The sequence below is a fragment of the Amblyomma mixtum genome, chromosome 9 (genome assembly GCF_055824585.1).
Source record: "Amblyomma mixtum isolate Tamu chromosome 9, ASM5582458v1, whole genome shotgun sequence".
NCBI classification, from domain to species: Eukaryota; Metazoa; Arthropoda; class Arachnida; order Ixodida; family Ixodidae; genus Amblyomma; species Amblyomma mixtum.
Window position 1 is genome coordinate 106,522,835 of NC_143020.1, and position 24,606 is coordinate 106,547,440.

At 43.3% G+C, this 24,606-nt stretch overlaps 1 protein-coding gene across 1 annotated transcript; it reads right to left on the reverse strand.

The window, feature by feature from the left end:
- Positions 1-3,292: 3,292 nt before the first annotated feature.
- On the reverse strand, positions 3,293-23,366 carry LOC149330558 (chymotrypsin-2-like). The gene is made up of 7 exons (XM_089559447.1): positions 23,316-23,366; positions 19,561-19,661; positions 17,437-17,578; positions 16,017-16,131; positions 15,299-15,435; positions 10,592-10,872; positions 3,293-3,536 (listed from the first exon to the last, which is right to left on the reverse strand). The coding sequence occupies exons 1-7, from the start codon at positions 23,364-23,366 to the stop codon at positions 3,293-3,295; spliced, it is 1,071 nt and encodes a 356-aa protein (XP_089415573.1).
- Between the last annotated feature and the right edge of the window lie 1,240 nt (positions 23,367-24,606).

Genomic DNA, 24,606 nt, shown 5'->3' on the forward strand with positions numbered 1-24,606 from the left:
GAACTCAAAAATAACAATGTTATTAAGCTCATATTTCACATAATTCCACTTCACAAAGAAAACATAGCTGAGCTCAACAAATTTACAGTAATTCTGGTTTGCTTCTGCTTACGAAATTACGCGGAATTTGTGTAGCAATAAAGAAATTTTTAAATGTCATAGTTACGGAAAAATATATTGGCTCACATAAATAATTTTTTTTTCACTTGAACCCGCATTATTATCGCAAACATGTGAATGTTTATGTCAAGGATATCACGGTCAGCCTCGCTTGCTTAGGAACTCAATAACCAGAAACGTAGCCGCAGTTGCAGATAGAAATAAGCAAAATTTATTTTGAAAACAATGTTGATAAACAACGACAACTTTCTTCTAGTTACAAGTTGGTGTTGAATTTAAGCAACAGCTGCATTTCAAAGCTGTCATCGGAGAGCTTGCCTTGCTTCTTAGTGAATACGTTCGCACCTACGCTAAATAGTCGCTCGACGGACGCACTGGATGGTACTCCTGTATTCACTTTCAGGAAGAGCTCAAGAAATTATGTGCAATTTTTCACAGAATTGACTATTTGCGGAAACCTCTAAGTCGTCTTCTCTGCAAGGCTTGTTTTCCAACCAAAATATCTTAAACCCAGACGACACGCTCATATTCTTCAAACGAATGAAAACTCCGGATGGTCGCACTCTGCTTGCAACAGGGTCTAGGCAGGAAAAGGACGGAGGCCGTCCATTGTCACAGTGCTGTGGGGAGTCGGTTGTTCCTTGTTCTGGCTAGGGGACAAAGGGGGGGGGGGTATGATTAAAAAAGGGAGAAAGTTGGAGCGACAGTGTTGTTGAGCAGAAAATTTTTAGAAAGCTTAGTATGAGGTAGCTCACTAGAGCCGGCACAGGAACCAAAGCCCATTTCCTTCTTTTTCCTCTACTTCGGTGCTACAGCCGGTTGAGTGTAATCACCTTTTCTGTGCTGTACCATTGTACTCTTTCGATGGCTCCCTTGGGGCCATCTTGAAGTAAACTGGCGACATTCCTGAGTTTACTCAGACAGGGGAACTGCTTCCAGAAAGAATGCGAGAGTGTCGCCAGGGAATGAGACCTTTTGGTTGCTGAACAAGCTTACGGAGAAAATGACTTAGATTTCTGCAAATGGTCCATTGGTGGCTCGGCATGCGTCCACTCTTTAGATAGTTGTATGTGTGAGTGGCTTGAGGGTGAAGACAAGTGTGTGGATGCGTGTTCGTGCTTATTTTTTTTTCAGTTGAGTGCGTCATCAAGGAAGGTGTTTTCTGGCATGCATGCGAGCCGCAACACGGGTCGTCGAGAGCACCTGTAGATTTCCTTTAATTGCAACATTATTTTCGGCAGTTTTTTTTATCTGAAAAAGAGGCGGTGGGGAATAATTGAAATAAAAGCTAACTAGTAACGTGACACCTCACGTTACCGAAAAATGTTAACGTGAGTACGTTACCCGTTACAGTTCAGAAATGGTAACGATTAGTTACTAAGTTACCGAAAAAATAACGCGTTAGCAGTAACGCCGTTACTTGTAACGCGTTACCGACAACACTGATATCAGGGTACAATTCAAGAAGTATCTTCACAGGCACTGGCCACCTCATCGCTATCTGCGGCATCCGCCATGACTTCCCCTGGATTCGACTACATCAGGCACGAATGAACCAGAAATGGACTGCCAACTGGCTTCGCGTCTTCGTTACGCAGGTAATCAACTATCACAGCATTTACGCCAAACGTTTTAGTAACCGCTCTCAGCTGATGGTGCCGAGGCCACGGCGATCTAATCGATCAACGAGCGAAGAATCAGTCCCACGCTATTACGCTCCTACTTCTGTGGTTTAACGGGATAAGTTGAAGACGAGGTCCATTTCAATTGTGTTTGGGGTGACGTATAAGATGAATCAATTCATTCAGGCATTTCAGGAACGTCAAATAGCGTAATGAAATCACTATTTGCCATTCGTGACCTGTACCCACAAGCTTGAAAGCACGAGCTGATGGGCGAGTTGGTTGTACATGATATGATTGAAACAGCGCAAGGCCGAAGGCCAAAAAAAGAGAGCAGAGGAAAGGAGGAAAAGGACAACACAGCGCTGAACTAGCAACTGACATTTATTTGGCACGCTGCGCGTATAAATACATTCAGGCACCAAAATAGAAAACAACGCATAGAGCAATTCATGCACCAGGATCCGTGCAAGCAAACACAAACTAAGAAGTGCGATTCAGGAAGCGAAGTTCTTTTTCTGATAAAGACACTGATGCAGCACTTACACATGTATCACCATACTTCTTGATATTTGAAGCCTCGATAATTTCCCGGCAAAGCTGGTCTTTGTTCCTAGCAACAACTCGGCAAAAATTAAACTGTGGGGTGCAATCACATTCACGGCAATGCATGCTAAGGTTACGAGACTCTTTGTTATCTACATTGTTGCGGTGCTGCCTGAGCCTATCATTTAAGCACTGTCCAGTCTGGCCAATATAAAACCTATTACAAGTGAGAGGAATGGAATACACGACATTTTTTTGACACTTCACAAATTTGCATTCATGGTTTTTGGGGCAATCGGGGGAAGTTTTCCCTGGGTTGTTGACACGCGTACACAAGCTAGATAATTTAACGGGGGCCGAAAAATCGAGGCTTCAAATATCAAGAAGTATGGTGATACATGTGTAAGTGCTGCATCAGTGTCTTTATCACAAAAAGAACTTCGCTTCCTGAATCGCACTTCTTAGTTTGTGTTTGCTTGCACGGATCCTGGTGCATGAATTGCTCTATGCGTTGTTTTCTATTTTGGTGCCTGAATGTATTTATACGCGCAGCGTGCCAAATAAATGTCAGTTGCTAGTTCAGCGCTGTGTTGTCCTTTTCCTCCTTTCCTCTGCTCTCTTTTTTTGGCCTTCGGCCTTGCGCTGTTTCAATCATATCATGTGCAACCAACTCGCCCATCAGCTCGTGCTTTCAAGCTTCATTTCTAGTACAAGGGGCCCTGTTTTTTTCGTCATGGTTTTCTCAACCACATCGCCTTGTGCAATTCATCGCTGTGGCCAACTGCAAGTCCAGAACGCTAGGATTCTGCATTCGGAAAAAGTTTCTTCCACCCGAAGTGCTGGCGTTTTTTGGGGGCTTCTTGCCCTCAGTCAGCCATGGCACAAGGATGTGCAAATTTTTGAGAGCGGAGTGGCTACGACAGGCCAGGTTGTGCCAGGATCACCTACGGATTCTTCTTCAACTCTCCAATCAGCCAGCTGGTTGGAAGAATCAGTGGCGCGAACTAACGCGCCTTATCCACAACACCACTGACGTCTGGTGGCAGCAGCAGCTTCCCGCACTTCGTAACCTCGTCCCGAAGAAACATCGTGGGTTCGTAGGCCAGGTTCACAACTTGAGCGGCGCTCCGCTTCCGGCCCATGTGCGTCATGTGCTGGATCTTGGCCCAAAGTTCGCCGTTGAGCCCCGAAAAAGTGCACCAGAACTTCTTGCCATGGTAAGGCATATTTCCGGATATGCTCCAGCTCCTGAGGCCAGCAGATGCATCTCAGAAGGTGTCGACGTTCTATCGCGCCCTAGGAATCCGGCTAAGATCCTACCCATCAATAAGACTGTGGACTACCTACGTGACAATTCTTTGGTCCTGTTGACTGCAGATAAGGAAGGGGGTTTTGTCGTTCTCTCTAAGGATAGTTTCAACAAAAAAGCAATGGATGCCGTCCTGTCGGTGTGTAGGGAGGGGAGAAAAACAAGTCTTTCGAAGTCTAAATGCAAGGTCAAGAAGTTGTGTAAACAGAATAACTTAGACAAGCTGTTTACCTCGATAAATACCTGTAAAATAGCCAGCTTGAGTATGTTTTTTACTCTTAAGACACATAAAACTGACGTGCCGTTCCGTGTCATTGTTTCCGAGAAAGGCTCTTGGCAAAAATGTTTAGGACAGTTTCTGAAAGAAAAACTAACACAACTACCAGTTGACGATCCCTTCCAGGTTAAGAATTCCCTTGACGTGATTAGCACTCTAGACTACTACCATGACAAGCAACTGTGTGCTTTTTCTATGGACGTAAAGGACTTGTACTACTCCATTCCGCATGACAGTCTCCTTCTGTGCATTAGGGACGTAATTGAAAATTATGGTGCCATTCGCTTTCAAAACGCAGCCGGCATGTCGGTCGAGAGCTTTTTAGAAATGTTATTAGCCTACCTTGAATCCACGTATACAGAGCGGGAAGGTCGAATTTTTATCCAGAAGAAGGGAATTTGCACAGGTTCCTGCATTGCTCCAATTTTGAGTGATTTCTTTTTAGCAATGCATGACAGAGAATAAAGTAACCGCTTAAATGGCACAGCTGTTGCGGCAGTTCGTCGCTTTGTGGATGACTATCTTGTTTTACTGACTTGTGACCGCGAAGCTTTTAGTAGGGAAGTGTCCAAAGTTTGTGGTGTATTTTCCGCTGTTCTTGCCCCTTTGGACGTAACTCATGAAGTTCCTGTAGAGGACACAATTAGATTTCTAGACTTGAGCCTGAAGTTTTCACCTTGCAGTATGTGCTGGTCCTTCGAGCCTAGGGCCAATGAACCGTTGCTACCTTACAGTTCCGCGCACTCGAAGCTTGTTAAAAGAGGAATTGTCATGTCAAGCTTCAGGAGTGCACTTACAAAATCCTGTCTACATCTAACCGAACGCAGCTTTAGTAACCAGGTAGAGAGGCTTACTGCTAGTGGCTATCCGCTTCACGTGCTTTCTTCTGTGGCCGAAGTTTTGTTGAAGAAACTGAAATGCTCCGCCAGTTCTGAACGTCAAACAAGTAAGCGAGTAGCAGCCATTCCCTATATCCACATGATATCACATAATTTGAAAAGTGTTGGTAAAAGAGTCGGAGTGGATGTTGTTTTTTCGGCCCCCGTTAAGTTATCTAGCTTGTGTACGCGTGTCAACAACCCAGGGAAAACTTCCCCCGATTGCCCCAAAAACCATGAATGCAAATTTGTGAAGTGTCAAAAAAATGTCGTGTATTCCATTCCTCTCACTTGTAATAGGTTTTATATTGGCCAGACTGGACAGTGCTTAAATGATAGGCTCAGGCAGCACCGCAACAATGTAGATAACAAAGAGTCTCGTAACCTTAGCATGCATTGCCGTGAATGTGATTGCACCCCACAGTTTAATTTTTGCCGAGTTGTTGCTAGGAACAAAGACCAGCTTTGCCGGGAAATTATCGAGGCTTCAAATATCAAGAAGTATGGTGATACATGTGTAAGTGCTGCATCAGTGTCTTTATCAGAAAAAGAACTTCGCTTCCTGAATCGCACTTCTTAGTTTGTGTTTGCTTGCACGGATCCTGGTGCATGAATTGCTCTATGCGTTGTTTTCTATTTTGGTGCCTGAATGTATTTATACGCGCAGCGTGCCAAATAAATGTCAGTTGCTAGTTCAGCGCTGTGTTGTCCTTTTCCTCCTTTCCTCTGCTCTCTTTTTTTGGCCTTCGGCCTTGCGCTGTTTCAATCATATCATGTACCCACAAGGTGTTCCTTTAGCTGCATCTTACTGAAAACGCAATTCTTTACACAAATGTACGGGCTTTGAACTGTGGTGCAGTCGTACAGTTTAGCACACATTGCACATGGCGCGTTACAGTTCATGGATTTACTGTAGAGGCTGGTAACAGGGCTAAATCTTCGGCAATATCGATAATATTCATTCGAGAGTTTTCTAGGCTCGCGAGAATGTTTTTTAGGCTCTCGAAAACTTGATTAGTCGTTCTGGCATATCTACTGCGAAGATCGAAAAGCCAGGCATCCTCTGTATCTACACCGATTCAAAATTTGTGAAGGCTTAGAGTGCGCTGCGTTGAAATGAAATGAAAGTGGAAGCTGATGGTGTTTCATCGCATAGTTGTGGCCAGGGATAATTGGCATCTGAGCAGTCTTTGATGATGTAATGTTAACTCGACACCCAGCCAACTAATTATTAAAATCAGAAGTGCAAGATGCCGGGCTAGTTGGTAATCCATGATGAAATAACAGCGCAAGGAACGGGACGAAAACACGAAGGAAGAAGACACAGACACGGGCGCTGTTTTTTTTTTATTTTTTTTTTTACTAACAACTGAAATTTTATTTCGAAGCAGGACACATATATAAAGTGCAAAGAGGGGCGTGTGTCCAAGGCGATCCTGCACAATCACCGAAACAGTGTAGTCACGTCCAAGGGTAAAAACGATAAAAAGGTGAAAAAGCCGAAAGAAAGACAAAAAGCGATAAAACCACGGTGTAAGAGGCCGGGACGGAAGTAAAAGCGATGAAAACGATGAAAACGGATATGCACATAGCCAAAAGGCAAAAAAACAGCGTTAAACTAACGGTGAAAAACGGGACTAAACGGGACATTGGCGGGACATTGGCCAAACAGGCAGGTGCCTCAACATTAGGCTTCAAGAGCACAGGAATAATGTAGACAATATTGCAATTTCTGGGCACCTTGCCAAGCACTGCAAAAAGTGCAAACGTAATGATCCGGACGAAACCTGTTACCCAGATTTCAATCGCTGCACAATTCTTGCCAGAGGACGGGATAGGATATCCAGGGAAATCGTAGAAGCATTCGAAATCCACAACGCAAAAGAACAATGTGTGAGTGCACCCTCCCTGTGCCTGTCGCAAAAAGAATTGGACTTTCTTAGGGGCAGGGTAAATGTTTAATCCTGTTCTTAAATGCCCCTCTCTGTCTTTTTTGTTAGTCACCTTGTGCCGCGATTTTAGTCCCGTTTTTCACCTTTAGTTTAACGCTGTTTTTTTTGCCTTTTGGCTATGTGCATATCCGTTTTCATCGTTTTCATCGCTTTTACTTCCGTCCCGGCCTCTTACACCGTGGTTTTATCGCTTTTTGTCTTTCTTTCGGCTTTTTCACCTTTTTATCGTTTTTACCCTTGGACGTGACTACACTGTTTCGGTGATTGTGCAGGATCGCCTTGGACACACGCCCCTCTTTGCACTTTATATATGTGTCCTGCTTCGAAATAAAATTTCAGTTGTTAGTAAAACAGCGCCCGTGTCTGTGTCTTCTTCCTTCGTGTTTTCGTCCCGTTCCTTGCGCTGTTATTTCATCATAATTATTAAAGTGTACAGCAATACACACAATCGCAAACTATGTAACCTGAAAATGACTGCAAGTTATTAATGATTCAGAAAAGACTGAAAATGAAGGCATTGGGAAGCTCTAAGAAAAGAACAAAAAATGAAAAACGAACTGAATAAAATATGCTTTACCACAGGAGGAATGGTTCGGGGAGTTGGTAGTCTGTACTCTCCGAGGAAAATGTATATGGTTCCATGAACGGAACAGCTGGGTCTATTGGAGGCGCATATGTGGAAACGTCCTCGTAGGCCTTGTGGTTTCCAATGTTCTCTTTTATCCAGGGCATGAAGGCATCCACTCGGGTGAAGACACCCGGAACACGTCGGCAAAACTTATCGCCGAAAGACGTGATCCCAACTTGGACGAAACGGTCCTTGTTGACTTTCACAAACAGCGGACCTCCAGAATCACCCTGTTAGGTATAGAGGAAAAGTATTAAGGCGGAAGCCTCTAATGCCTCATCGTTGTAAGCAGGAGTTGTCGACAGAAATGTCAAGCTTTTCAATTGGTGGAAACGGTCGTGACGTCACAGTGCGCGAATTTCAAACGGGGCGAATTGTACTTAGGCTAGTAACCATGCAACGACTTAAAGGGTTCGTATAGTGATGCTCCAAGTAAGTGGGAATGAGTTTAGTTAATTGCTTAATCACCCAATTTGTCTAATTAAACTTTCTAATCAGGCCAGATAAATAAATGAAACCGAGTAGGAAATTGGTCGAGTTTAGGGAATCGAACCCCGGTCTCCGGAGTGCGAGACGAGCATGCTAACCACTCCGCCATGCCAGCTCGATGATTTGGTTTGAACAAAGGCACGTCTAGTGAATACGGTGTCTTCGTTCACTCCCGTCTTCCTCTCTTCCCGTTACGGCGAGGTTCAGGTGTCCACCGAGGTATGCGAGACAGATACATTTCCTTTCCTGAAAAACCAATGTACCGGCGAGCAAGGCGTAGAACCGAACGGGCAATGGCGTTCTGTGGACTCCCTGGGAGCGTTGCAAGACGCTGTCGCGTTTCTTAACATCGTAACAACACATCAGTGACACAAGCAGAAACACCTCGCTTAAGGCTTTCGCCTCACCACACTTTAGGTCAGGAAAGTGCCCCCCTGAATTTAACTTCTGCTAGAGAAACAAATTTGTTCGTATTATTTTTTACGGCTGCTTTAGCTTATCTTGAATCGAGAGAGTAAGTTTTTCTGCCTCGGTCTGGAGCATCTGCAGCATTTGGGCTGGTAGGCTTGAGAAATTCATGTGGGACAGTAGGTCTCGTTGTGCTTCTGCCTCTTGGGGCCGGGCCACATTACAAGTTCCTTCACTGCTTTCGCTTGCAAAGCAGAAGTCACAAAGATATATAAGAAAAGGCGCTGAAAGTGTTGAGCCTGGGTGGTTTAAATGAAGAGCATTGGGGGTAGAGGAAAACAACGTATGAATTTACGTTAGCCTACCTTAGTGAGTTTGGTTTCGGGCAGCTAAAGTTCGAATTTCTCACATATTTGCTACTATTGTTACCTTGGCTGTAGCAAAATGTTGCCCCAGAAATAACCCACTGCGCATGCGCCGATGTTTAAAGGATACTTAAGAGGACACGATTTAAAGTTTATTAGTAACTTTTGACCGCTTGATTTTTTTCAGCGTCCGTTGACGTCCATTTGAAGCGAAAATACGCATTAATTTATAATAAATCTTGAGCTCAGAACGGAATTCTTCCAGCGGCTAAGGTGTCCGCATGCGCCATTTTCAAACCAGCTCCCAATTTTTAGGTCCTTGTGATTCTACATGTGGAATCATTCGCCACCCGTTCAATCTTCAATTGAAGTTCAGCTTATAAACTAGTAATGCGACGGCCCCAACTCGAGCTGGAAACGGTACCGACTGTCACAAAGTGCGCATGCAGTTAACTATCAAAAGGTATCTTGAGGTCATGTGATTAAAATTTTTACTTTAAAAATTTTTCCCTTGCGGAAAGCCTCTTTAGCCTTCCTTTCGTGGACATTACAAAATCCGTGTTCATTTAGGTGACCCACCCTTCTATAACAAGATAACAGTACATCCAGTATGCGCCCTGAATAATAAAGCGTACCTGGCAGGGCATAGAGAGGCGGTTATCAGTACACAGCATGCTGCCGTGCCTGAATTTATTTCTGTAGACCATCCAGCAGATTATGTCCGGTAGTACCTTGACAGTCGTGTACTGAAGGTGGTTGGTTTGTTCCCCACCTGGGTTGCAAAGAGAAACGTCGTAGTCATTCTGTGATAGTGTGCAAAGAGGTCAAGTATTGATTTTGCTTCTGTGGTCTAAGCCCACAAGTCAGGCTGTGGTCTCAGCCCACAAATCCAGACCTTAACCTGGATAGAGGGAAAACAAACTGTTCTTCGGCGCGTGCCAGGAAGCTGATCATTAAGCTCTCCACAAAAGAGGCGATCGCTCTCAACGCACCTCTCGCTTTTTTTGGAAGACTGAAACACCACCACATCGTACCAAACCAATGGCTGAATGATTTTGTAATGTAACAGCGGTTATTTCTTTTATTGCGAAAGCAATACTACTTGCACTTTCACGCCTTTGCCGTGCCGCGGCGGTGACCACCACTGACCTTCATTTCACCTTGATTGCATTAGATTGGATTAGATTAGATTGGACTGGACTGGACTGGATTGGATTAGATTAGATTAGATTACATTGGATTGCATTGGATTGGATAGGAGTGGGTTGGATTGGATTGGATAGGATATGATTGGATTGGAGTGGATTGAATTGAATTGTATGGGATTAGATTAGATTACATTATATTAGATTACATTAGATTAGACTAGAGTGGATTCGATTGGATTAGAATGGATTGGATTGCATGGGATTGAATTGGTTTGGATTGGATTGGATTGTATAACCGATGCATCACCACAAGTCTAACTACAAGCACCACCACCAGCTACACTACCAGCTGTACCATGGCGTAGGTACGGATATTGCTTTCGCAATTACCGGGCTTAACCAAGCTAAGCCACAGCGAATTTTTTTCTTTTCTCCTATTCTTTATTCCGACCTCTACCCTCTCGGTCTCTTTTGCACGTGCACAGCACTCCACTGCACACCCTTGCCCTCCTTCCTGTCTTTTGCTTGCTCCCTCATTCCATCCTCCTCTCTCTTTGCGCAGCGCTTTTCCTCACAACCTCATTCTGGTTTTCCTGCCAATCACTTACATAGATATAATTGACATGCGGCGATAGCCTAATTTCTTCGCAGCGACACTTATGATGCTAAAGCATTAATAGAATTCTTTCGTCGGGATTTCAGTGAATGCCATGCGTTTCATCTCGGCTGTACTGTAGAAACGCTAGAAACGCTGTAGAAACGAAGACTCGAAGATGCAAATGAAGACTATGTCTCGCCAAGTATAGGTACCCCAGAAAATTTATTTGTTTGTACCAGAACATGCTTTACCACAGAAGGAATGGTTCGGAAAGTTGGCGCTCTGTACTCTCCGAGGAAAATGTATACGGTTCCATCAACGGAACAGCTGGGTCTATTGGAGGTGCATATCGCGATACGTCCTCGTAGGCCTTGTGGTTTCCAATGTTCTCCTTTATCCAGGGAATGTAGGCATCCACGCGGGTGAAGACATTCGGAATAATGCGGCAAAACTTCGGGCCAAAAGACGTGATTCCGATTTGGATGAAAATTCTCTCGTTGCCTTTAATAAACAGCGGGCCTCCAGAATCACCCTGTGAAGTATAGAGAGAAAAGTATCAGCTTTTACTAAACGAGTATGTATCGTCTCATTATTTTTTATTTTTTTTTCAAACGAAAATTCATTTACAACGGTACAGTACGCACAATGCTCTAGGACCCATAGCCAGAGGCTAGCTTTGGGTCCATCACAATAATGTACAATTTAAATGCGGCGCTTGAAGACGACACATGCGTTCATAAAGTAAAAGTCACGTTCTCAACAATTTAGAGATAAACAACAACAAGCGTACACAATACACACATCCTCACAAAAAGAAAAACAATACACCATAACTTTACATATTCATCAGTAACGTTTTCAAAGATTGCGCAAAGTTTCTTTTCAGTTTAATATCGCCAGGTATACCATTCCAAATCAAAACTCCACTGAACTCTATTAGTCTTTGCCCGTAACTATTATAAATTATCCACTGTTTTGTTGGCTTATGCTAAATCAAGGGAAGTGTTTCTGCCCCGGTCTAGAGCTTTTGCACCATTCCGGCTGGAACGCTTCAGAAAACACGCTTGCAAAGTGTATTTGTTTATGATTCTGGCTCTTGGGGCCGGGTAACGTCGTAAGTTCTTTCACTGTGTTCCCTTGCGACGCAGAAAGCACAGAAGTTTACAAACGTTCGCTGCATGTGTCCTTCTTAGGAGGTTTAAATAAAAAGCAGTTGAGAGAGAGGAAAAAAGCGCATGGATTTGTGTTAGCTTTCTTTAGTGGGTTTTGGTGTTAGGCAAACAAAGTTGGGGAAGACATTAAGCTCCGCCTTAAAGGTTATGACGCGATAGCGCAATGAGATAATTCACATTTATGCAGAATGTCATTCTTTGGTATACATTCATAGATCTCCGGGAGTCCTCACACCCATCCTGGCGGAGTGGTGCAGCGGATAAGCGATTCGACACTGCCCAGCGATGGCTGATTTTAACTGCTTTAATTTAACTGCCACCTGCCACGGTGGCCAGTCTGTTCAATATACGGTGGGCAGGCTGTGATGTCGCCGCATGGTCACGTGACCTAGGTGGCCCACCTGGCCCTAAGTCGCTCTCTGGGGATCGCCTGCCAGAGTTATGCTCGTGATTTTTCGCTCAGAACGCCGACACCGGATTTTCTGCCTAACTGGGTCTTTAACTCTTTCCCTACCGCGCCCATTGAGCATCGTTAGCCCGCTGACGATCATTTCATGCCCTGATTTCAGAACTTTCTGCGTTGCTAATGAACGCGCTGCAGCTGTAGTTTGTAGGCCAGGAACCAAAGTTTTGTTTCCGATGTAGTTTTCTTTTGTCCCGCGAGGGGGCGCTTTCTAACGCGCTGCGAAGAAATGAAGACGCGGACCTGCGCTCATTGCCCGCCATGTTGCCCACAGATGATGCCTTCGCCGCTCGGCTTCGGAGCCTTCCGCGTTGCTTACAGGCACGATGCGAATCTGGCTTGTAGCCGGAGAACTGAAGTTTTGTTTGCGATAGAGTTTTTTTTTGCCCGTATAAAACGGCATTTTTTGAACGCGCTCCGAAGATGCGGTACCATCATAGTCGCTTGGCAGCCTCTGCATGCACGGCACGCGCTCTAAGACATAGCAAATCTCAGGACTCCGTTTCGTCTGCGAGTGATTTAATCGACGTCCTGTGCAACAACGAGCCTCAAAATGTTGCAAGCTGCTGAAGATGATTCAATTTTCACATCGGTGATGATGGAAACCAGCCTGAAACACAGGCGGCCGCGCTCCGATGCACAACTATGGGGTTTCCAGTTATTGTTTTGTAGCAACAATACTGTTCAAGATAGAAATGATTTTTTTTTTTGCAGAGAGTGGCCAATAGAGTAAAAAACAATTTGCACATTTCAGAAAATTTTTAACATTTTTTATTTTTAAATACAAGCGTGTTTTTGCAAGTTTTGTTCGTTTTTTGTCTAAAATCTCGTTTTTAGCAAACAAATTTTTTTGTTGCAACATGCAATTCATTGTTTAAACGTATATTAATAAAAAACACCTTTATTCAGCTCTCTTTCTGGGTATTGCAATCAATATTGAATGCAATAGTTTTTACAAAAAAAAAAATGTACCGAAACCTTCAGAAAATGGTCATTTTCTCCATGGTAGGGAAAGATTAACACTACTGGTAACAACAGATGTTCTCACGAAAAGCCATGTGCGTTGTCACATTAGTTCAGTATTAGCCAGGAGGGTCTTGACAGCACACGTTGAGCTGCTGAACGAAAATGACTAACATTTGAGTTAAACTGAGATTATAGGGTGATAGCATGACTCGCATGTTACCATGACAACCAAGGGTGTAAATTAAGTTCATTACGCTCGAAGGAATATTGGGACATTTAGTTGACAATCGAACTCATGGGCGTTAGCTTGCGAGGCAGACTTTGCGAGTCCGACCCCTTCGTTCAACTTAGTTAAAGGGAGACCTTTTGAGTCTTGTATTGTATCACGTGGTCTTGTACGCCCACTACGCCATGTTAATATATGTGCGTAAATATAAAGATGTGCTTGTTAACAAAGCAGAGCATATAACCGTGGTTGCGTCATACCCTTAAGGTGGGGTTAGGTGTCCTTGTAATTTTGGTAGTTTCTCACGCACTGGCCCCTGCTGTTACCTTAGCTGTGCCAAAAGTTCGACAACAAGTAACTCACTACGTATGCGCCGATGTTTAAAGATACTTTGAAGGTAACTGCCTCTATTTTTTATATTTTCTTAGTAAATTTCGAAGTGCTTTTTTAAATCTGTTGACATTTATTTCATGCTAAAATACAAATTAATTGATCGTACATTTGGAGCTCAAAATGAAGTACCTTCATCAGCTGTGCTGAATACAGTAGCTATGTTCTGAAAAGTTCCCAATTTTCGGCCCTTGTGACACACATGTATAGGACCGCCATTAGCTGCCAGAAGAATTTTCAATTAAAGTTCTGTTTTTGTCATAATAATACGATGGCACCAACTTGAGCAGGCAGCGATGCCGACTGTCACGAACAAAGTAAGCATGAAGTTAATTCTCAAAAGTCACTTCGAGGTTTTTTTCCTGTACACTATTTGCCCAGAGAACGTTAGTTTTGCCGAAAACCTCTGTAGGCTTTCTTTTTCATGGATATTAAGATTATTCGCTGATGATTGTGTTATATACCGTAAAATTTCTAACGACTCTGACCGCCAATCTTTGCAAACTGATATAGATTCCATTAGTGACTGGTGTTCTTCTTGGTTATTGACCCTTAATTCCTGTAAAACTAAACTTGTCTCTTTCACTCGCAAGTCTTGCCGCGTCCCGACATCTTACCCTCTCCTTAATAACCCGGTTGTACTTTCTACTTCCTACAAGTATATGGGACTACACCTTCAGACTAATTTAACATGGAATTACCATCTCAGCCAAATTCTGGCGGCTGCTAACCGCTCTCTTGGTCTTCTAAAACGTAGCCTTAAACAAGCGCCTTTTCATCTTAAAAAAAAACTAGCATACGTTACCTCAATACGACCTAAAATCGAATATGCGTCGGCCATCTGGGACACGGATCAAGCATACCTTATAGATGACATGGAATCTTTGCAAAACCGTGCAGTTAGATTCATCTTTTCGGATTATTCTCGTAATACTAGCGTCGCCGCACTAAAAGCTCGCGCCGGACTTGATACGTTATCACATCGTCGCAAACTATCACGCTTGACCCTTTTCCATAAACCTTACCATTATGTTCTGCTCCATGAAGATTTTTTTCAATCACCTGAATCTTGTTTTCCACGTCGCAACCACCCGCTTAAAGTTGAACGCATATCATGCCACACTTCTTTTGCGAACTCTTCCATACCGCGTACTGTAGTCGACTGGAATAATTTACCATCACACATCGCTCCTGAAAGGAGTCTTAACAAGTTTCAGGACCTTCTAACCCAAATGTCTGTTTAGCTTTACTAATTGATTGTACCCCATGCTGCATTCAGCTGTTTTGTTATTTTGATTTGTTCATGCGGTTGTTATGCCTCTAAAACACTGTCTGTTCTTTTTTCGTGTAAATTACAATGTATACTACACGTTTTTGTTTGTTTCTTGTTTTGTTTTCTACTTGTGCTTTCTGTATTTATGTATTGCACCTTGGCGCTTGCTCATTCTTGTTTTGCGTTCTTGTGTGTCAATGCTCCCCCCTATGTAATACCCTCGATTGAGGGCCTTTAGGGGTTTATTGAATAAATAAATAAACCGTTTGGATGTAGGTTGTTGCTTCCTTTACAACAATGTAGCAGCTCAAGCAGCACAGGTAATCGGCCCAATACGGGAAATGGCTCTTCTTAATGGTTGGCCCTTTGTATAATCGGCCTTTGCAAATACATTTTCGATATTGGGCCAATCAGCTCTGCTGCTGGAGAGGGCGGCGGCCGATTTGGGATCTGAATGGTAGAGCATACCTGGCATGTTGAGGAGTGGAAGTTATGCGTACACCACATGCTGCCCGGCCTGAAGTAACTCCTGTAGAGCAACTGGCAGACTTTGTCCGATACTACCTTTAGGGTGGTGTACTGAAGATGGTTGGTTGGTATCCCGCCTGCGTTGCAAATAAAAACGTGGTAGTGGATTCTATGCCAGTGCGCAAAGGGGTCACTTATTGAAATTGCTTGTGATGTCGCTATTCGGACCGCTCAACGTTAATGACTTTTTGGAACAATTATGGCTGAAATAGCATGAATGCAGGTGCAGTTGTGTAGATATGCTGAGAAGTTCAATATAGAAGTCTTTTTTTTTTTCAAAGCGATTCACAAAGCAAATCAAATCCAACCAAATATTATTCCGCCACCAAAAAAGTTACGAGGGCCTGCCTTTACACGCGAAACAAGTTAGCATAGAATGTAAATCGCACATACCGAACACATTAGGCACCACAGACACAATAGCAAGCGCTTCCAACCAGGAAAGTTCGTTTTTTCTGATTAAGTTTTAGCTGACTGGCAATTTGCGAGTCCTAAACTCCAGTGTTTTGTTTTCGCTTTTATCACAGTTACAGTTACAGTACAGTTCGTTTGTCAATAGCAACTTCTTTGTTCATTACCGCTCCAAGTAGATATAAAAGTTGTTTGAAACACACTTGTGCAGTGCAGAAAAACAGTTCTAGTAGTTCTTATCTTCTACCTGGCGTAGTTTTTCCCCAACCAGGAGCAATAGCCATTTTTCGGATGCCATCAAGTCTTTCTGGTGGGAGACAGGCCGGCTTCACCGTGTCAGAAAACTCGAATGGCTCCTTCACCTGCACAAAGTTCAGGAGTTGTAGTTTCCGGGAAACAAGTTTTTTATAGCAGGAGGAGAAGTGACGACTGTTATTGTGCGAATGTGCTTAAATTTCTAAATCTTCGCGAAAAAAGAGGGGGATGTATTGATGTTTTGTAACAGGCTATCTGGATTCGCATATTGACTACCGTTTTTGCGCTAAAATGGAACAGAAAATTCACACTATGCGCGTACTGAACAAGGTCGCGAGATCTAGTGCAACTTCTTGTGAGCTTCTTATTACGTGATCTTCTATTTTAATCCTTTTCTGAAAAGTCTGGCTGTGTACAGAGAGCAGAAATGCCATGACCTCCATGGTTTTCACATGAACTGTCACTAATGTGAAACGAAAGGGACTAAACATGCATTAGTAGTGCGCATTAAACTGCATGAAAGTGTAGTTATCCACGAAATATGTATTTTTTCAGCCTGGCGGGCAGCTAAATTTCGTGCTGCAAAATAGGGGCTTAATTCTCATACAACGTTAAACAACCCGGATAATCTTGATGCATCTCGGTATTGATGGAGGTGGTCTGCAAAGCGCAGTCCTGAGATATCGTGGAGATGTAGTTGCGCTAATGTGATCATCAAAAAGGTATTTCATTTTAGTGATTCCGTTTGCCCAAGTGTGGCACCTATATAACAAAAATTAATTCGAATACGCTGGCACGCAGTCTCTGACCTATGCGATCTACTCCGCAGAAGAGTTGCCGGAGAAAACATGACCATGGCAGCCTGCGTTGCTTGAAACGCTTGAACTTAACTGCAGTGAAAGCAACTATATTACATTGAGCACAATATTTCTTAAATTAAAGGGACGGAATACTCAAACGGTCATTGGCGTTAGAAGATCAGGTACACTTTTTTTAAAACAACCTGCGGTGTAATGGGACAATTAGAGCGACAAATCTGACGAATGCCTTGAATGGATATGCTCATCACAGTTCAGTGTTTATCGTACCTATCTCTCATGTGTCGAATGCGCTGATTTCCTTATGGGAGAAATTATAGAAAATTTTGTGGTTTAAAGTGTATGAGTATAAAAATAATGCCCTTTATTCCGGACGCCTATATCTCAACAAGTGATGTCGAGGGAACCTTGCGGCCATTTTTATGTTCAATCTGCTTTTTTCCGTCCTGGTCTGTAAGGAAGGTGCAAGGTGTTTTTCTAAACTTAAGAGGTCAAAGTACTTTCTACAGAAGTTGGACTTTAGTGTTTCGGCAGGCGCTATTTCTTACTAATGCCAAAGTCCAATAAACTAGGAGATGAACTGCGATGAAATACCAGTAAGATGGCGATGTCATTGACAGGAGGCTTCTCGGTATAACCCTGATGAGGCAGCTGCTTTACGACATCGACTTTCATGGCTTTTGTGACGTCGACGTTCCCATATAGGACTTCAACTTTCAGCTTCTTTCTGCCTCCTCTAGACGTAAAAAATATACCACTGATTACAGCGCCACCTGCGCATGTGGTTTGGTCATAAACATTTTCAATCAATCAATCAATCAATCAATCAATCAATCAATCAATCAATCAATCAATCAATCAATCAATCATGCAATCAACCAATCAATCATGCAATGAATAAATAAATAAATCAGTCAATCAGCCAGTAAATCAATAGATCAATCAGTCAATAAATAAATAAATAAATAAATAAATAAATAAATAAATAAATAAATAAATAAATGAGCTCCGTCCCTGTTTCCATTTAGTGAAAGCGGAGATGGATTCTTTTGCATATTATAAGGGCAGAGCTAAGCTTTGACGTTTGAAACTAAAAGCAGGAAACTTTTCAAAGAGCAGGGTTTGCTCTTTATGTATGCTCAGCGCTAAACACTAAAAAGAGATATCCTTCCGGTAACCTCTGAGAAACAGGGCTTATGGCTCAGGAAGTGAGCCGCTGAAATTCCCCAGCAGAAGAACGGGGCTGCACTATGGTCTAGTAATCTTGACGTCAGCGTCGTGGCACCTGCTAAGCGAGCCAGAAACCAATCGACGCTTCTGTCAGTACAATTATGAACTGCAAAAAATTATGGCTGTCGTAAATGTAATTCGTCCAAGGACACGAGTACAGCATTTTTGTAAATGAAGGAAAATATTTCAGCCACGTACTGCACAGATTATATAACATTGGGTAGAATGTGAAAAGCGGATTTTTCGGCTTAATTTTCGCCTAGCGATAGTAAATTGATTCAAGAACTGGAAATAACTTAACGCTTTTACTTTACTAGTATATTGATTGAGAGCTTGCATACTCTAAACACTTTACCGTGCAATTAATAAAACGACTACGAATGCACCATTGCCTTGGGTGGCATTTATACAGCCTTCTACTCCCTCCGTTTTGTGATAGCTGGAAAGACTGGCAAGGAGGTTCGGTAGTACAGCCCTTCCATAAAAAAAGCTTCCGTGTCGTTATCAGACGATGGTAGTCTATGCACCAACGCATGTGCGCACTTGCTGCTTCATCTTGAAACACCTCAAAGGCGACGTGGACCTGCACAGTAAGGACGCTAACCATGCGCTAAAAGTTTAGAATACAAAAAGAAGTGAAACTCCTAACAGCGGCCGCATCACGTAGAAACAGTGTGACTTCCCTTAGAAGTGCTCAATTCGATGCTGAGGCGTAAGCCGTACTTGCCCCATAGAGCGAAAACCCGTCTGTGTGTGTTTGTGTGTGAGTGGACGCTCGATGGTACCCATAAAAGTAGGCGACCTCATACAACTGGGCAAGTGGTGACTAAAGTAATGAGCGGTCGCTGGAGGTTGCCCAGGAAGAGTAACGGTAATGGTAATTACACTGCTCTCGCTGGCCGCACAAATGCCCATACAGAAATACAGTAATCGCTCTTCTGGCCCTTATGGCTGCCATGATATCCGATTTATGCCATATTCATTCCAACAACAAATGAATCATCTGGGTAAAGTCAGAGAATTTTTACGTAGTTCCACTGCACTGCACAGTAGTAAAGTACTATTACCGTGATGACCTTCCGCAATGAGGCTTGCTATCGAGGACTTACGAGGCATTTGTCACCGCAGTGCAGAATTATATTCCGCACGTACTGAGAACATACTAGAGCTGTGACATGCTTGCGCACAAATAAATTAATTACGTTCATCGTAAGCTCTCTAGGTACAGGGTCGTCCAAAAAGTTCCCAGGCCACAGGGTCTGCTTTAGAGCGCTGTAGTTGGGCAGCTACGACACCCCTGGAGCCAAAAATTTCTGTAGAGGATAGTAGAAGTACTATTCTCACCTCTGAGAAACTTGATGTCCTTGATGCTATCGTAAGTGGCAGTATACGCTGCTTGAAAGCAGACCCTGTGGCCTGGGAACTTTTGACGGACCCTGTACATTACATGATTAACGATTCATGTTCAATATAATGGCAACAACTCACATTTTAATGCAGTGTGCGGCTGTGAGCACGTGACGCTTGGTAATAATGGTTCCCCCGCATCCAACGTACAAACTCGGCTCCACATATGTCCTAACTTGCACCTAAAATTCGGTAAAGCGAAAGCAATTTAATCGCTCTGAAAACATGCTTATCTAGCAAAAACAAAGCATCAGTGCGTTAAAAATGCAAGCAACGGCACCAAATAATAAATTTCACCTAACTACTACATCTACCGATAAATCAGTGTTAGAGACTGTCGGAAGAAGTATTCATCTTCAAACACGATTTATTTACATATCACCGCTCCTTCTAAGCATTATTTCTTTGCTTGGCATCTTTTTGTATCTATGTCGTCATTCCTGGTTTCTGGACCGGAGGGTACGGTCCCCTTCGAAGGTAGAATTTTTAGCGAGGTATCGTCTCCTACCCTCCATGATTGGTAGTGCTTGTGAATCTACACGCCAGGAGTTTGGTGTGAGCTGAATGCTCGAAACATTTAGGTGAATTCACGTTTGCGTTCTTTAGCTTCAAGGTATCCTTCTATTAAATCAACTACCCTTCCTTATGGGTACATTATCGTGCTTCCCCCTACCAACACTACGCGTCAACACTGTTTTTAAAGAGACGGAATCAGGCATATGATATTCGAAACATAGTGGTCATGATTTTAACATTGTAAAAGTTTAATTTTATTGCTTTCTACGCAATATACAGGTCGAGGTGACTGAAGGACGTGTCTGTCAATATGTTTTGAAGTGCTTCTTGCAAACGCTGAAGAAACGGTTCGGCACACAGATGATATGACAGGATGAGTAGCAGTAGAGTTCCTCGCTGCAACGTTACTTTGGTACGGGTGACATCCTTTGTGCGATTTTGATACGCTAGACTTACGAAACACAAGCCATTTTGAAACATAAGGCTTGAGCTGATTACTATAATGAAGAAAATTATTGCGAAATTTCGTCTCAGACACAATTTTAATATTTGATGCACTCTTAGACGCTTTCATGTGTCGTGGCCAGGAAAATGCTGAATTCCTGGAAAATTATTTTGAAGTAAATAAACGAGTCAGTGCTTCAAAATGGCGAGCTGAACACCCTAAGGAACGAATCAAGCGTCGAGGCGCCCCAGACAATAGGTCATCGACCACCGTGGCTGTCAAGTGATGTTATTCTCTGTTAGGACCATATTTAGTCGGGTTACTAAACTAAACGAAAGTTTTCTATTCTTGGCCCTTGAACCTAATGCTCTGCCCAGTATTGCTAGCCAGCTATAAGACTCGGCCTGGGGTAATCTTGTCGCGACAGTAATTATGCCTGCTATCTTTTTTGCGTAGTAGACACAGTAGGAACTTCTGTGGACGGGGTTGGCATCTGAAGACCAACTCCAGATGATTGGGTCCGAAAGCAGTTGTGGTCCCTAAGAGCAAAATACCGGGGCATTGAGTGGTGCACTAAACCTGTCCGATGTTTTTTAACTGTTCCCAGGTTAGGGCTCATGAAGCAAAAGAAAATTGGATTCGCTTTCTTACCACCCAAGGAAACTGCCCCGGAGCTGCCGCCGATCCGTTGATAATCAGCCGTGGGTAGTTGGATAATCCGCAATCTTGAAAAGGCCAGTATGGTGCATAGACAGATATCATCGCAACCATTTGAAGATTCACTGTTCTAGTTACTATAATATTTCATTTGTTGTGCATTTTAGAGCATTGCATTCCCTTCGCTCTCGTCCTTCCATAAGCTCTCGTCCTGCCATAAGCTTGCCGTCCCGGTTAGCTCAATTGGTAGAGCGACTGCTCCGGTGAAGCGGTGGTCCCGGGTTCGAACCCCGGACCAGGACGAATTTTTCTTTAACTACGAAGTTTCTGAGAAAGCTGTATATGGCTGCGCTCGGGTGGACGTCAATGAGTAATTACTCCCTTATTACAAATCTACTCCACCTTGGGGGATTCCCCTAAAACATTTGGTCAACACTGTTCCCACTTCGAGTTAATGATCAATTCGCTCTCGTCCTACCCTAAGCTTGCCGTCCCGGTTAGCTCAATTGGTAGAGCGACTGCTCCGGTGAAGCGGTGGTCCCGGGTTCGAACCCCGGACCCGGACGAATTTTTCTTTAACTACGAAGTTTCTGAGAAAGCTGTATAGCTTTCCTTTGTAGCCGTATGGCTGCGCTCGGGTGGACGTCAATGAGTAATTACTCCCTTATTACAAATCTACTCCACCTTGGGGGATTCCCCTAAAACATTTGGTCATCACTGTTCCTACTTCGAGTTATTGATCAATTCGCTCTCGTCCTACCATAAGCTTGCCGTCCCGGTTAGCTCAGTTGGTAGAGCGACTGATCCGGTGAAGCGGTGGCCCCGGGTTCGAACCCCGGACCAGGACGAATTTTTCTTTAACTACGAAGTTTCTGAGAAAGCTGTATAGCTTTCCTTTGTAGCCGTATGGCTGCGCTCGGGTGGACTTCAATGAGTAATTACTCCCTAATTGCATTCCCTATTTTGTGCTCCGAGGACAAAAGGAAGAGGCTTCCTTGGCATATCTAAGGAGTACCCAAATCTGCACACACTAAGAGAACAAAGTTGGGGAATTGTTTGAATGTTTTTACAAGGATACGATGCTTTTTTGGAGCACATGTTTGGGCTAAAATAGGGCCTCAAGTAAAGGAGTCGTAATAAAAATTTAGAGCTTGGTTTCTTTTCCACAGAATAATAAACACCATTGCCTGGTATCGTGTTCATACGATCGTTCATGTACAAGACGGTTCTCGCATTCCTGTTACATGAAACAGACAACACGGTATATAAAAACTATAGAAACTGTTTACAGGATTAAAATGCTTTGTAGCGTATGGTTAACAAGTTTAAAGCGGCCTGATTCAGGGACTCTTCACCTAAGTGCTTGTGCTCACCATAACTTTCACCTCCTCATCCAGCCACAAAATTTCAAAGAACATTTAAGTAGTAAAACATGGAATACTTGCCGAATCCATTCAGTTCAAACTCTTCCGCAGAAAGCTGAAAGTGTGATAGGTGGGAAATTCGTCACAGTATCGGTACTAGAGCGAACAAAAGACCGAAATGTGGACATCACGAAATGAAAAAGCGACAGGAAGTAGGCTTCAGATCGCTGGCCAAGTTAAATCTATATGGCCAGCCTTTGGCAATATGTTTCTAATATTGGGCAGATTACCTGTGCTGCTTGGTACAGATATTCACTCTGGTTCACACTGCATGCTCCACTCTCCTTGTGAGTGACTTTATAATTATGTCTAGTCCATTGAACCACGAATGTAAAGGATTTATTCAAACAGTAAAAAATCATCGTTGAATACAGAAGTTTCGTTATGTTATGGCTTGATACTGTTTAACCTTTACTTGCAGGCCCCTACATGTAGTGCACGTGTTGACTGTTAGTAACTTGCCTTATGCGAATGCAGTTTTCGTACTGCGGATGGTCTTTTACTCTGGTTGCTTAGCTTCGCTGTACCCCCCCCCCCCCCCCCCCAGTTTTTAGCTGGTCACCAGTATGGTCAGCACCGTCGCTACTACTGACTGTTGAACGAAGGAATGCAATATTATACACAAAAAATCAAATGCATTGTCTATCTGAGGCTGAGCAGGACCTCAATGAAATTGTAAATAGTTTTTTTGCGGAAGTCCAGAGACATGGTGGCAATTTGTAAAAGAAAACATTTAATCACGAGCGCTCAGATCTAGGAGTCTCATTTGAAAATACACAGCAAAGAATACTCACCGGTGTCACCACACACAAAAGCAGGTTCACAGCAAGAACCCACAAATTCATCCTGATTGGATTGCTTCCTCGTTTGACGTACCTGATCCAAAAAATAAAAATGAAGGATGGTTTGCTACGGCCATTTTTTTCTTCATTTGAGCTCCCCCGTGTGCCGGTATTGTATCACTGTATGTGGTGTATGTACACGCGCCTTTCTGTACGCGTTCTTGTGCGTTGTCCGGTAATAAACTTAGTTCAGTGAGAGGGTCGCTCTCTCCTGTGTACTACTTGTCGGGCCAGAACTGCCCACCACCAGTAGGCGGCATGGCATAATGAAGCGTAACACCGCCTGTTGCACAACGGATAATAAACATCCTGAATACGCTTCCCTCAGATAAGCCGATGGCTTCTTGCCGCTATGTTTAGTGGTCGGGATTGTTGCATGCCTAGTTTTAGGTAAGTCATGTCTGAATATCGGAATAATGTTAACATCGTCTTAACTAAGAACATAGGGAACGCATTAAAAAATGGACAGATCAGCTAATTGTCCGCTGTTTACAAGGTATTTCCGTACGTAATTGCGAATTCAATTAGATGAGCCTTTTATATTTGTCAAGTAAAGAAGCAGGCCGGCTTTTGGAAATACTACTCGACAATGACCCTATTAACGCCATGAATAAGGTCGTAGGGGAAAGTTCAATTATAACCACTTTGTACGCTGTTATAGATTATGACAAAGCGTTGGACTCAGTCGAAATCTCAGCAGCTATGCATTCATTGACAACCACGATGTAGAACAGGCATATGTAAAGGATCTGGAAAATATCTATAGCGGTTGCGTGTTTACAAGAGATATTCAGATACGTGAATTGAGAAGAGGTGGGGAATCATTTAGTGGAGGATATCTGACTAATCTCTGATTTGTTAATGGCATCTAGTCACTAAGTAACTGACCGGCCCAACTGCGAGGCATGATCGATGATCGAAACTCGCAGACAAGAGCGGTCGGACTAAGAATTACGACGCAGAAAACTAAAGTAATATGTAACTGTCTCGGAAAGGAACAGTAGTTCACAATAGGTAGCAAAGCGTTGGAAGCGGTAAGAGAGCGCATCCACATAGGGCACGTAGTGACTGCACATGTCGGCCAGGAAAGTGAAATAATAAGTAGACTAACAATGTGGTGCAGCTCATTTAGCAGGCACTCTGAGGAGATGAGTATCAATTTACCAATATTGCGTAATTATTTAGTAGCCGTATCTTACATGTGTTGATCTGTGAGACAGAAGCGTGCAGGAAATGAAAAAGG

Excerpts from the sequence above, each read along its gene's own strand:
- LOC149330558 (XM_089559447.1), bottom strand. The coding sequence starts at position 23,366 with ATGAATTTGTGGGTTCTTGCTGTGAACCTGCTTTTGTGTGTGGTGACA. Across the intron at positions 16,132-17,436 it reads ATGACATCGCCATCTTACTG|GTGAAGGAGCCATTCGAGTT; the intron begins GTATTTCATCGC and ends AACTTTGTGCAG. Across the intron at positions 3,537-10,591 it reads TCCGAACCATTCCTTCTGTG|GAGCTGGAGCATATCCGGAA; the intron begins GTAAAGCATGTT and ends TGCTGGCCTCAG.